Source organism: Pleurodeles waltl, chromosome 6 (genome assembly GCF_031143425.1).
Source record: "Pleurodeles waltl isolate 20211129_DDA chromosome 6, aPleWal1.hap1.20221129, whole genome shotgun sequence".
In the NCBI taxonomy this organism is placed as follows: domain Eukaryota; kingdom Metazoa; phylum Chordata; class Amphibia; order Caudata; family Salamandridae; genus Pleurodeles; species Pleurodeles waltl.
Genome location: NC_090445.1, coordinates 1,100,806,110 through 1,100,820,744, shown reverse-complemented (window position 1 = coordinate 1,100,820,744; position 14,635 = coordinate 1,100,806,110). Strand labels below are relative to the sequence as shown.

The following is a 14,635-nucleotide window of genomic DNA, read 5'->3' as shown; positions in this document are numbered from 1 at the left end:
CCCACACAAGTGAGGTATCATTTTTATTGGGAGACGTGGGGGAACGCTGGGTGGAAGGAAATTTGTGTCTCCTCTCAGATTCCAGAACTTTCTGCCACAGAAATGTGAGGAACATGTGTTTTTTAGCCAAATTTTGAGGTTTGCAAAGGATTCTGGGTAACAGAACCTGGTCCGAGCCACACACGTCACCCCTCCTTGGATTCCCCTAGGTCTCTAGTTTTCAGAAATGCATAGGTTTGGTAGGTTTCCCTAGGTGGCGGCTGAGCTAGAGGCCAAAATCTACAGGTAGTCACTTTGCTAAAAACAGCTCTGTTTTCTGTGATATGTCCACGTTGTGTTTTGGGGCATATCCTGTCGCGGGCGCTAGGCCTACCCACACAAGTGAGGTCTCATTTTTATCGGGAGACTTGGGGGAACATAGAATAGCAAAACAAGTGTTATTGCCCCTTGTCTTTCTCTACATTTATTCCTTCCAAATATAGGGGTGTGTGTAAAAAAGACATCTATTTGAGAAATTCCATGTAATTCACGTGCTACTATGGTCACCCCGGAATTCAGAGATGTGCAAATAACCACTGCTCCTCAACACCTTATCTTGTGCCCTTTTTGGAAATGCAAAGGTTTTCTTGATAGCTATTTTTTACTCCTTATATTTCAGCAAATGAATTACTGTATACCCGGTATAGAATGAAAACGCACTGCAGGTTGCAGCTCATTTATTGGCTCTGGGTTCCTCGGGTTCTTGATGAACCTACAAACCCTATATATCCCCGCAACCAGAGGAGTCCAGCAGACGTAACGGTATATTGCTTTCGATAATCTGACATTGCAGGGAAAAGTTACAGAGTAAAAAGTAGAGAAAAATTGATGTTTTTTTCACCTCAATTTCAATATTTTTCTTTTTCAGCTGTTATTTTCTGTAGGAAACCCTTGTAGGATCTACACAAATGACCCCTTGCTGAATTCAGAATTTTGTCTACTTTTCAGAAATGTTTAGGTGTCTGGGATCCAGCATTGGTTTCATGACCATTCCTGTCACTGACTGGAAGGAGGCTGAAAGCACAAAAAATTGCACAAATGGGGTATGCCCCAGTAAAATGCCAAAATTGTGTTGAAAAATTGGGTTTTCTGATTCAAGTCTGCCTGTTCCTGAAAGCTGGGAAGCTGCTGAGTTTAGCACCGCAAACCCTTTGTTGATGCCATTTTCAGGGGAAAAACCACAAGCCTTCTTCTGCAGCCCCTTTTTCCAATTTTTTTGAAAAAAACGAAATTTTCACTGTATTTTGGCCAATTTCTTGGCCTCCTTCAGGGGAACCCACAAAGTCTGGGTACCTTTAGAATCCCTAGGATGTTGGAAAAAAAGGACGCAAATTTGGCTTGGTTAGCTTATGTGGACAAAAAGTTATGAGGGCCTAAGCGCGAACTGCCCCAAATAGGCAAAAAAAGGCCTGGCACAGGAGGGGGAAAAGGCCTGGCAGCGAAGGGGTTAATTATGAATATTCATAGCATATTTTTTCACTCCGCATCATGTGCACTGTAATGCGTCATAAAAAATTGACGCACAACTGTGTATGCGTGAAAATATGACGCATAACGGGAAAATAAAAACGGCGGCCATTTTATGCAGGAAGTGATGTAATAAGATATCCTGTTTACAAAATCTGTACTGGGAGGTAACTTTCACTTTCACTTTGCAGTCTCAGATTTCTCTAGACTGTGTGGTTGTGTGAAAGGTGTTGTCGTGTGTTTTACTGCTCTAGTGTCCTGTGTGCCTTGTATTTTGTCTTAGTGTCAATCTATTATTGTTGTATCACATTGTCTCAGTCTGTTTAGTGTTATTTTGTCTATACCTGTGATAGTTTGTATTGTCTGTGGGAGTCTGTTGTGGGTAGCATAGTTTGGGGGCTTAGTTGGGCTATTTTTCTACTTCTCCTTTTTCTTTCACACCTCTACCTTTCCCCATTTCCCCCTTTATATTTTATATTTTGTTGGTACATTCTTATCCCTCTTAATATGTCAGGTAGGCCTCGCCGGTCCAGGATGGGGGAAGACGAATTGGGGGGGTTCATATGGCTTGTAAGCCATTTCCTCCCACTAATGCTGGAAGCTGGGGGCCGTGTGATACAGGGGTATCACACGGAGGCCAGGAAAATCCGGTGGGAGAAGGTGCGCCATCACCTGGTCCGGGTCTATGGGAGTCTCAGGAATGTACACCAACTCAAGCACCGCTGGGCAGATCTGATCACCAGGGAACAGGACCTGCTGGACCACCTGGGACTCCAGATTGGTGGCCATGTTGGTGAGTAAAAAACAATTACATGGGAATGACAGAAATAGGTGTGTGAACATATGATGATTGTTAGCGAATCTGCAAAATAAGTAGCTGAGTGTGTGTAATGCCAGGGAAACCTAGGCCCATGGTTATACACATTAATCCCCATTCTTGCAACACATGTACACGCAATGACAGCTTTATAAATTCAACATCTATTTGTATTATGCTAAGTCGCCCCCTCTCTGCGTCCCAAAATGTTTCAAATGCTGCGCTACAAAGGTATACATATGTGTCCTAATGTGTATTTGTTGCAGAATGTGTATGAAGACCTATGCTACCAGTCCGATGGATCATTTTTGCAACACATACCAGATGCCTGTAACTGCATGTAATGTAGTGTTGCCTTTGTGTCAGAAAAGCAACACGTGAACGGCTCCATTTGTACTCCACTGGTCATAATGGCCAGTGAGTACGTCACGTAGAAACAACATACCTACAGATGCAGACGCCATAGCTAGACAGAAAATTGGAAACACATGATGATGCTATACATGTGTGTTGCCGTCACGTCACATGAAGTTAGTCATGTTGTTCACACATATGTCACATGTGTGTCTGGTTGCTGTCTGTTGACCCTGTCCAAATAGCCTGTTTAATTGTGAGTGGTCATGCAGTCCTCATGGAAACCAGTTTTGGAATGTCTCTCGGGGATGCACATGCTGAGATGTATGGATAACATTATTGTTGGTGCATACTAATGGAGGATTAACTTGGACGACACCTGACTGTCCTGACCACTGCATGAGTGTAGTAGGGTGTGACACTGGAGCAGGAGACTCATCCAATGTTAATGTTGAATACAAAGTGATCCATGCAGGATGAGCATGTGTGAAAGTCTATCATTACCATGTCATTTTCACACAGTGTCATTGTAACAGAAATCTTTTGTCCGTTCACCCAGTCTGAGTATAATCTTTGTTTCATGCTTTACAGGTGGACCAGCCCCGTACACCGTGGGAGAGGTGGCCCATTTTGACGACCCCGATACCTACAGTGAGTGTCGCCTGAGTGCTATTTACATTGTTTGGTAATGACGCATGATGGATTACTGTGTGTTCAAGAGAATTCATGATTTGATGTGCTGGCCGTTCATTGGCTTTGTTCTTTTAGTGTGATATCAAATTAGAATTATGTTTCTGCAAAGCAATACGTAGTCATCTCTCAGATTGAGGGGCTGTAGCCCATTCAATTATGACGGCAATTGGGAATGGTATGACTCATTTCGAATAGACTGGTCAATGTTAGATTTGGTCAGGGACTTGCCATGAACTGAGTCTGCATATCAGACTGACAGTCTCCCAGATAGCTTAGGCACATGGCATTGATGACAAGTGCTTCTTCCTAGTTGAGGATGGACTGTGTACACTGTAGGTTGGATCTTCCATGGGCATGTACTTCCACAAGGTGAACTCGAAGTGTGTGTGACTTGAGTGCAATGCCCTAGGTGTTCAGTTGAATCATGTGAATGGGTGTACTACCTCCCCTGTGTGTGTTGTTAAACATGCCTCACTAATAGTATGTTATGTTGGGCTAAGTCATAACATTTTGACATGTGTGGACCTGGGATGTGACAAGGTTGGGCTGACTACAACGTGTTGCTAGCCCTTTATAGGTGTTGTGTGTGAAGGCACATAATTGTTGCACTTTCTGTACACTCCTGGGTGTGCACTGAACATGGGATTGTTGGTTGTTCTTCCCACACCACCCACAAAGACTGGGATGTTACTGTGAAACAGGGTACCTAGGACTGTAGCAACCAGTATGTTACACGTACTTAACACCTTTTGTGACTTGAGTTAGTACCTTGGGCCAGAGTGAGAAAAATGTCTACACGTTGCAAATGGCATAAATATCTGTGTGGGATTTGCAAACGTCTGTTTCCTAATCCAAAATGTCTTTGGTGGTCATGTACATATGAGTAAAATGCTTTTCAAAATTGATATAATGAAGGGTTTTACCAGACCTACTTGCAAATCACAGTGGTAGGCAATCCCATTTGCAACCGAGTACGTGGTTGCAAAGTGAGTAGCTGTTATCATCCACTTGAAGTGGATGGTAACCACCTTGCTGACTGGAAGGGGTCCTCATTGTAAAGCTTCAGCCTTTGTGAGTGGACTAAAAGAATCCTGCGCAAAAAAGCCAGTGGTCTAAGGGACCAATAATTACCGTGAAAATTTCCAAGTACAATTGTTGTGATTTAAAAATAATTGCAGCTCATTTTTCTTTCCGGTAAACGGCCTACACTTGGGGAGAAATAACTTGCTTAATTTAAAAACAGTCACGTCTATGGAGTTCTGCTGGTCCCAGCAGGCCACCATCCCCGTGAGTGCCCATGTTGCTAAGGTGGGGCAACTTGGAACCCACATCATTGATGTTCATGAGGTGGGTTTTAGGGACCCCATAGCGACTCGCAGACGGTGTCAGAGACACCGTTCTGCTTTGCAATTTGCTAGTTGATTTTCCTAAATTCCTACATCTGACACCTAGTGTGGACACATGATTCTGGGCCAGGGGTTCAATCTTAGCACACAACTAATTAAAAATGCTATTGAGTGAGGAGTGTGAGTGTAATCACATAGAATGACATATGTACTGAAGTCAGTATGCGGAAGAGCTGGTGCCATAATGTCAAATGCCTTAGGTATGATTTGGATGAGTAGTTTAGGGTGATGTCATCCATCATGTAGAGACATGGATATGCTAGGTGTGATATGACCTTAGGGATGCATGATTCACATGTACTTCCTCTGAGCATTTCCGTGAACTATGTTGTAACAATTGCTGCATACAATATATTTCTAGTAATGGACAAATGAGCCATTGTGGGATTCAACCCACTGTAAATTCAATGCTCAATATTTCCCTTTTCTCTTCACAGCTGCAAACCTGAGTGCCGCAGAGCGCAACCATTTTGAGCACAGGGCAATGAGGTACAGGCACATCCTGCAGGTGCAATGTGGGTATCGGAGGATGGCCCGCAGATACAATTCCGATCGGGCCTCCGGGGCGTGGTATGCCACACCACAGGCTCCACCAACGGTGCCACCTACAACCACCAGGTCTGCCCAAGGGGACCCAGCGACGGACCAGCCATCTTCCTCAAGACCTGGACCCAGCCGTGTGTTGGGAGCAGGGCTGTCCCGTGGCCACTCCACTCCAGCGACAATCTCCACCTCCACCGGCACGCAGACCAGCAGTGACCCTCCAATTGACCCTGCAGCCTTCCAGGCATTGTCTAGGAAACTGGACAGGTTAATTCAAAAGGTGGACAACCTGATGGAGGACATGGCGGAGGTTAAAAAGAAGGTGCGCTCCATCCGGCGCACACTTCAGAGGGCAAATCTTTAGTTATTTTGCCCTCCTGAACTTTTACCCCTCCCCTCTCCCCTCTTTCCTCTTTTCATACTGTTAGTTGGGTTTGGGGGGTTAGTTATAGGATAAGTATAGGTAATTAGCTTAGTTAGTGTTAGGTAAGAGGGTGGGGGGTCCTTATACTTTCTATCTAATATTTTTGTGTGGGTGGGTGGGTGGGGGGCAATGTTGGGATTCCTGTTTAATAAAAAAAAAATAAAAAAAAAATATATAAATATGAAAATATATATATATATATATATATATATGTTTGTTTAGGATAGTATAGTATGTGTGTAGGTTAGTAAGTGTTGTCCTGCATGTGTCTTGTCTCTTAATGGTGGGTGGGGGGTTGATGTTTAGATCGTTTCGTTACATGTGTAGAGTAAGTTTAGCTTAGGTTAGTTAGGGACAGTTGTGGGTTAGTAGTAGTCAGGTTAGATTAGTGTAGGTTTACCTTTCCCTTAGTTGCCTCTTTTATTACTACTTTTAAATAAAAATGTTGTTAACCCTTTACCTGATGCGTTAGGTGCTACCTTTTCATGGCCTTGACATCAGTGTAGCAGAAATGTTAAGTATGACATTTTTGTTCCATGCTCCCTTTCCCCAGGCTTATGAGGTTTAACATGCCAGCTACCCGTGTGCTAACTTGGTAAGTATCCACCATGTTGGAGAGCCACCATTGGTAGTGTGCATTGATCATCAAGGTTTGGGGTTGGTATGTATCCTACTTCACAAAGAGTGCTTCCAGACTTGTTATTGTAGGTAAATAGATAGGTCGGACAGCATTGTGAAGTTCAGGGAGAGCTTTATAGATGATGATTTGTTCACACTCTTGTCTTGTTGCTATCATTGCTGACCTACATCATGTGTGTACTGATTCAGCATGACTTTCCTTCATGGAAGTATACGCCGTAAGGGTGATTGATGCAGTGTAATTTGTTTATCATTCCTTTCATTCTACAGCATAATTTCAAATTTTAGTATTGCATGGTGCCTACATTTCTCAGCCACCATTAGTTGTGTAGAATAGCTATAGATGGTGCATCATTCTGTCCAACACAGCATGATTGTGTGTGCTTAGTCCCTTCATCAGTTATTTTCCTCAGTATAGTAAAGCTATGATGCAATCCTGGCCACTGCACAGATGATTCAGTATACATGAAATCAGGACAGTAGTATAGAGAATGGACATGGTTTCCACACAGCCACTTTGGAGTTATCTACTGCACAGTTGAATTTTGAAATGACACAGAGACACAATAGGTGTGCAAGTGATATTTATTTATAAGTGGTGTTGTGCAAAATGTCCATTCACCATGTTTGCTGACTCCTTTCTGGTGCATTATTACATGGTGATCCTACAGAAGGGGTGTGGATGATGCTCCTGACATGCTGGGGTGATGTCACAGACAGTGCAGAGGAACATGAAATGCCAAATGGTAGGAGAGAAACATTCACTGGCAAGGTGGACAAGTCATACAGTGGATTGCCGAACAGTCATTGAGGTTAGTTGTAGTGAGACTGGCATGTGTCAAAACGTAGGACCTTGGTCAGAGTAGGGCATGGTGCAGGGACTAGGGCTTCCGGGTACTCTTGCGTGTGAATGTTATCTGTTCCATGTCTTCTTCTTCTGATGTGTGTGTTGCCTGGTGTGTCCTTGTTGTTGTTGGTTGTGAAGGGGCAACACACACCTCAGTGTTAGAAGACATGGAGGCAGACATCCCGGGGGCTGATCCCTGTTGAGTAAGGAAGGGCAGTACTGCAGCAAGGAGGGCCTGCTGGTTTTTCAGAATGGCAGCCACATCCCGATGGTAGGCAGCCAGGTCGGCCCTGAGGGGTTCTATGTTGCATTCGTGCACACGTTGAGTGGCTTGCAGTTTGAGTTGTTGTGTCAACTGGATGACAGCTGTGCCAATTTCCTTCAGTGTTTTTGAAATGTCCTCCAAGAGAAAATTTCTGGCTTGCATTGCAGCTGCCTGATCAGCAGTTGACAACATGCACGAACGCACCCCCTCAAGGCTGGCTGCCATATTTTGCATCCCCACCCGCACCTCCTTGGCCAGCTCCCGCTGCACCCCAACGACAGTTCTTTCGAAGCTGGTGCCAGTGTCGTCAGAGTCCTCAGCTGTGTTGGAGCTGGCAGGTCTTACAATTGGGGTGGCGGGTGGTTCTCCTGTGGTGGCTGCTTCTTCTGTGCTCCTCCTTGTGACTGAAGGTGGGGTTTGGAGGCTTTCAAGGACCATGTCAATGGTCTCTTGTGGGAGGTTGATGGTGTCGTCATCCATGTCATCAGGGAACTCATGGACAGGCAGATCAGCAGGAGATCCGTGTTCCTCTGCAATGAAACAGGGTACAATTAGTGTGTCTGTGTTGTGACAATTTTCCAGTAAGATACAAGCCTTTGGATGCCTTAACATTGTACTCTGTGTTTGTCTAGGTATCTGCTGTCCGTCATAGGGCATTGTTGTAGGCCAATGGCCCACCTGTGTGTCACATGTTTGATATGGATCTTTCAGACATGTCTGCCAGGTCGCCTCTAGGTGTTGCTTTGTAATTATTTAGGAATAGGTGTTTTTTTCTCCTACTCCTCACTCGGTGTTTCACTATTGTTATGGAGGGACATTTTGTAGGGTGAGCTCTCATTATCCAACATGTGATTCTTGGCTTTCTAGGCAGCAGGATAGCTAATGGTGTGGGGGACTAAGTTTGACCCACTTGAAAATAACTCTGTCACCCAGATATTCAATTTAGCTAAGACTAACTAGCAGTGCCTCTGGTCTCCCACATCAAAGGAATGTTTAGACATCCGAGCGCATGACATCTTTGGAACTTCTCAGGGAAGTGGTGGTCACTCAGGTCCTACACATTTGTATCTTTTCCGGTAGGTTCCCATACACAAATGACATAGACAGTATTAGTTTGATATGAAGTTTCATTGTACAACTGACTTGTAGGAATTTAGGTGTGAGCCCCATTTACACAAACAATACACACTGTTAGAATTGAAATAGTCCACAGGAGAGTAATACATTAGTACACAGCTTTCATGGTGCCTAACTGTTTCTACTCTCCCCCTGCATGTTCTATGTATAGCACAGCTTGTTAAGTTTGGAGGTTGCCCGTCAGAATCACAGGGGAGACATCATCCCTCATATCAGAGGAATGGGCTAGAATCTGGTTGTGCATCAGCAGCAAGGCAGGCAGCATCTAGTTGTTATTTTCTGTTTGGAAACTCCCCCATGCGTGTCTTGGGACAAGGGAGTGAATGTAAAAGACATATGTCATGGTGATGACAAAGTTTCCCTAAGCAGGAATGCCAAACCTTGACCCCTACCACATCTATCAGCAACGTACCAGACGGTATCCTTGACTGGGGCACAGAGTGAATATGTTCTGGCAAACTCCAGTGCAGAAGTAGGCAAAACAGTGTGATTTGACTAATTGACAACACCTTAGGACTGACTATTTGCTACATTAACTGATAGGAAGGGCAATGAGAATCATTTAGTGCAAATTGCTCTGAGGCACTTAGATGTGAGCAAATGAGTATAAGTACATTGAGGGTAAGATGCACAAAGGCCTCCAGCCTGAGGCTAATGCGCAAAGTATACGTTTCACTTGCCACACTACACTTTGACTGACTGTGGGTGTTGTGACTGCCCTGCCAGCACACTTGCCTCTCAGGCCCTGCCCCATACACTTTTTATTCACATTGCATGATCTGTACATGTAACGTGGCATTACCTATGCATGTCAATGTTAGGATGTGGTATGGATGTAAACATTCTTGATGTTTTGAGATGATGTTGGGTGATGTGTTTTGAATTGGATTGGCCTGTTTATCGTATGAAGGTCCTATTTGTTTGTCCGACTTTGCAGGTGTGTTTCAGTGACCAGTTGCCTGTGTCCCCTCCTCAATGTTGTTGTCTGAGCAGTATGACATTAGTGATGTAGCCTTGTTAGCCAGGCACGTGAGGGACCCTGACGTATGCAGCATGTGTGTATCGTTAGTGCTGTGTGGCTCCTATTGCTGTTTACTTAGGCTTATGTATGTGTCAGTTATGGACATTCGGCATTTGAGTGTACTGGTACCTTTGTCTTATTTCTAGGAGTAATTGCAGATGTCACCCTCACCCCCTAATTTAGGTATGTATGTTCCAGGGTGGGGTTTCTGCCATTTGGTACTATAGCTGCACAGAGATGAGAGGTGTTATTGTCAACTGTGTTTGCAGTTAAGTTACAGTTGTTGTATTTGCTACTGCATTACAGATAGGGACCTAGTTGATGTAGAATAGATTTTGCAATACAAGTGCCTGGATGTGGATTTGAGGTAGTGTCCTTCCCACCTGTCACTGCTTTCCCTTGGCTCTCTTGTTGTAATTACAGGATGTCCCCGTGGGACTGTTGTGGTTGCTGTATTTTGTCGTGCCCCAGCTTCGGTCAGTACTGGGCATGCCCCCCTGCCGTGCCCCTTTCCCCATGCCACTTCATATATGTGCTGACTTACATGCATTGTGTAGTAGGTATCCCCCCCCTGCTTACAGTCCCCATTATTACATTATGATTCCCCATGCGACTTACCCTGCATGTGCGTAGTGTCGTGGTAGTCTGCGCTGTCCAGTCCTTGAATCCCTGTGACGATCTCCTCCGGGATGACGGCTGCGACCATCTCCTCCATGTGGTCCAGGGCCTCCTGTTGTGCTGGACTCCCCCCTCCAGTCTGCATTGCTGCCTTCCTGTTCCTGGCCATTTTCTCTTTGGTCCTACGTTTGCAGTCATGCCAGCGTTTCTTACACTCGGTGACTGTCCGGCGTTCTTCAGCCACACTGTTAATCTTGTCCACAATTTGTTTCCAGATGGCCTCTCTCCTACTGAGTGGCAATTTGGAGTTGATGAAAAGTTGGTGCTGGTGTTCCGTCACCTCTTTCACCAGGATTTCCTGCTCCTCTGCACTGAAGCGACACTTTCTTTTTTTTTTTAAATATGTCCTGGGTCCTGTATGCTTCCTCCGGGCTGGTTCCTGGTCTGCTCTCATCCTCCTGGGGTCTGTTGGGGCATCTAGGATCCATTTTGGGTCTCCTCTCCTGAAAGGGCAGTTTTCGCGCAAAAATGTGGCGCAATTGCGTGAAAAAAAACGGCGTTTTCACAATTGCGCTGTCGTAAATCGACCCACAGTGATGTGCGTCGCATTTACGTTGGTTTCCTTTACGACAGACCGACGCTGTGTGCGTCACGAAATAATGACTCCCACCTGTTGGTTGCGCCGCCGTACGTCAAAGTATAAATTTGACGCCCGCATGGCGCATCCAAATGGCGTTAGACGGCGCAAATTTTTTTGACGCAAAATTGCGTTAGCGCAATTTTGCGTCAAAAAGTATAAATATGGCCCTGGGTCTCTTGACCCACTCAAGTTGTACACTAGTGGACTAAGAAGAAACTCTGCTGCTGTGTTGTGCTGCTCTGCTGCCTGCTGACCTCTGCCTTGCAAACTGGAACCTAAAGTCCTTCCCAGAGTGACTCCAAGGACTTGCTCATCTTCCACTGTGTACCATGTACTTAGTACAGCGACAACTTCATAAGTGGCTTGCTGGCTTGCTCCACATCCACTCTGAGATCTCATGGCTTCCTAGACCTCTATATTGGCTGCTTTCTACTGTCATTCATACTCGGGTGCCGGTCTGCAGGACAATCGCTCCGTTCTGTTGGTGCGCGTCAGATACCAATTGCTGTGGGTATGGAGGGAGCACAGCTCTTCACTTATTCACAACAACCCTTTTTACAATATCTGCACTCAACCTGAGCTTGGAACTTGCACTTCCATTCACAAGTGGCTCTGTCTGAGAGAAATAATGATCTGTGCCCCGAGTGAGACCCAACCCCACAGGGCAACAAAGAAACATTGTAGACCCTGTGTCTGAGGCTCACCGACACCACTTGCGGCTCGCCCCCAGCCGCATCTTCATCCACCAGGAGCAGCTCACCATGTCATGGGCACCCCGAATAAGGCCACCAGCACTGCTTGTGGCTTAGCCCCAGCCCCGCCTTCCAGTTCTAGCAGGGAAGCAGCACGACTCACCGATCAGCAGCTGTAGTCATCAAAGGAAGTACTGCAGTCACAAGGACTGTGCGGTTGCTGCTGCTGATCCCATTGATATTGCGTCAGCTGGGGGGAATTACCTGGTGGATTTTCGGCCTCCTAAGGATGGTTGGAGTACTGATTCAAACATTATCATTGGGTTGTTCTTGTCAAAGAGAATTATCATAAAGGCTCTAAAAGGAGCGCAGTCAATTTAAGCACTGCTTTTACAGTCATTCATATAAAACTTATATTTCTTGATCTACTGGTTGGATTTACTTTTATTTGGGTCTGATTTGATACAAATAAATATTCCCTATTTTTCTACAACACCTGTGGAGTTTTGTTGTGGTGCCTTCATTGAGTTACTGTAGTTTAAGTGTTGCACAAATACTTTACACATTTCCTCTTACGTTAAGCCTGACTGCTCTGAACGAAGCTACCATAGGTTGAGCACTGGTTAATTTACCCTGACTAGAGTAGTGGGTTCTGTCTGGCTTAGGTATATACCCTTTCCAACCAGAATTGCCATTACTAACATTCATCTTTCAAAAACACAATTCAAACGATAAAGCAGCACAGGAATTAAGAAGATAATAAATGAAAACAGGACTTTTCAACCATCAAAAGATGACTTTTCACTAAAGCAAACAGTGCACCCTCCTCTAAATTCCCGTCTTGTTCTTTTGCTTTTCTCTTCCATTTATCTTTGTTAGGCCCCCATGGAGTTTCTCTGATATGTTTTACCTCACAAAGGTCAAAAATAAATAGACATTACAATCAGAAAACACAAGTAATGATCAAAGTATCCCTTCTCAACCGGGGAAAGCACTAGATCATTGAGATATACCTATGATCCTGTATTACAAAATTCCAAATTTCTGTCTCACAGATGAGAAGCTTATGCACGCGTTCTTGATCACTGGGTACTTGACGTTTTCTTGGAAACACATGCATTTGTGCAATCATTGCAGGGTTGCTTGTTTTTTGTGCATGGCTGCGCCTAAATTATTCAGCGCTTTAAATGACAAAGGCACAAACTTGAGCTTGATTTGCAGCTTCATTCATAATCACTGAAAATCACTAAGGTCCTCATCACAAACAGGGCGGTAATTGTTGTAATATTTATCTCACCTGACAAAATCTGACTCTGGTGATTTGGAATTTTGTCAGGTGTGATAAATACCACCGAACCACAAGTTTTTGAAGAATAATATGCAGATTTTGGTGCTTAGAGCACCATAATCCGCAGGGTCAAATTAATATCAGATATTTAGCTCCGATAAATATCACAGGTACGACATGCGGACATTTCTCACAAAACTCATACTTGTACTTTGGTTGGTGTACTACCGAAGTTAATTGTGTTGTTTGTGATGGCGTAACCGACCAAGTAATGTGCAAGTGTTTAATAAGCCCCAAAATATGAGCCTTTTTATTCAAATGTATGGTTTTGGTTTTGGGGCTATTTGTGTTTAATGTTGGCCATCACAATGCTTAAAAAGTGACATAACAGGAGGAGAGGAGTCCCAATATCACCGTCGAAATATTTGCGTGGAACAATATCACATCCACAATATCGCCTACCATTGTACCAGCACCGAAAGTGAATGTGGCGTTAAGAATAGGCAACATATATTATGCACTTACCTGGAGAAAGAACTGTCAGCTGATATTGTGACTACAAAGGTTTCTCAGATCAAGAACCTCAATGAATATAATTCAGATCAAAAGAACAAAGAGAGCTAATGCTTATCTTCTTTCTTCTCTGTCACAGCTTCACTTTTACATAATGCCAGGACCGTGGGTGAAAAACTCTTTGTGACCAATTACGTCGAAGCGAACTATGAAGCGGCGAGAGTAGCTTGTGTCAAAGCCGGAGGACTCATAGCCACTCCGAAGAATGCGGCCGAGAATGCCGCGATCCAGGAAATTGTCGTCGCGACAGGGAAGTCAGCATATCTCGGGATAAACGACATAGAAACAGAAGGTACCTTCAAATACCTCACTGGAGCGAAAATTAGCTATAGCAACTGGTTGCCAAAAGAGCCGAATAACCACAAAGGAATTGAAGACTGTGCACACATTCTTCACAGTGGGAAATGGAACGACATGCCATGCGGAGATAAGCGGCTTATTATCTGTGAATTTTGAATTCCTGTGGTCAGTTGTTTTGAAGCCGTCTGCGTTAATGGGAAAAGACATTCCGAATAAATATGGAGAGTTTGCAAATTTCTAAGGGATTTGCTTTGTGCTTGAAAATTGGGACATTCGTAATGATTTAAATCTGCATTCTCTTCATTTTCCAGATTTTGTTTGGAATCCTAGTTATCATGAAATCTCAAAAATGTCCTGAAGACCAAAAACTGGGACCTACAAGAAACTTTGCTTGCATAATAAAAAATCAAACACTCTAAGAAAGCTCTTTCATTTAGTCCTTTTGATTGTTTAGGCTAAACATCAAGGTACAAATATTTTTAGTATAGAATGTATAATTCCTCTTATTAATGCCCACCTTTGTCCTTACTGAATAGGCCCTTGACTTCATGAAACATTTTTCCATAAGTATCACATTTTAATGAATTTTTCTGTATGAATAGTTCTCTTCTCAGTATGGCCATCCTATTGCGTCTATTTTTGAGTGTCAGCAGCAATAATTGTATCCTTCACCCCATTCAAAATAATTCATTTTAATTACTTTATTTAGTATTCATTGAGCTACGCTGCATAATCTTTAAAAGGTATGACGAACACAGTAAATTATGCAGAAATCACGGGATAAATCTGCAGGGGGTGGGGTCTGTGTTCCCGAGCATATATGCCACATGAGGTGTGTTTTGCTATATGTGTCTTTTTATACTAGCTATTCT

The 14,635-nt window shown here is 44.0% G+C and overlaps 1 protein-coding gene across 1 annotated transcript in view; it reads left to right on the top strand.

The window, feature by feature from the left end:
• LOC138300608 (pulmonary surfactant-associated protein D-like) overlaps window positions 1–14,167 on the top strand; it is a 158,324-nt gene extending 144,157 nt beyond the window's left edge. Inside the window, exon 5 of the mRNA XM_069240203.1 lies at window positions 13,543–14,167. Coding sequence (XP_069096304.1) covers window positions 13,543–13,919 — 377 coding nt within the window. The 3' untranslated portion in view covers window positions 13,920–14,167. The remainder of the gene's footprint in view (window positions 1–13,542) is intronic.
• Window positions 14,168–14,635: the final 468 nt, after the last annotated feature.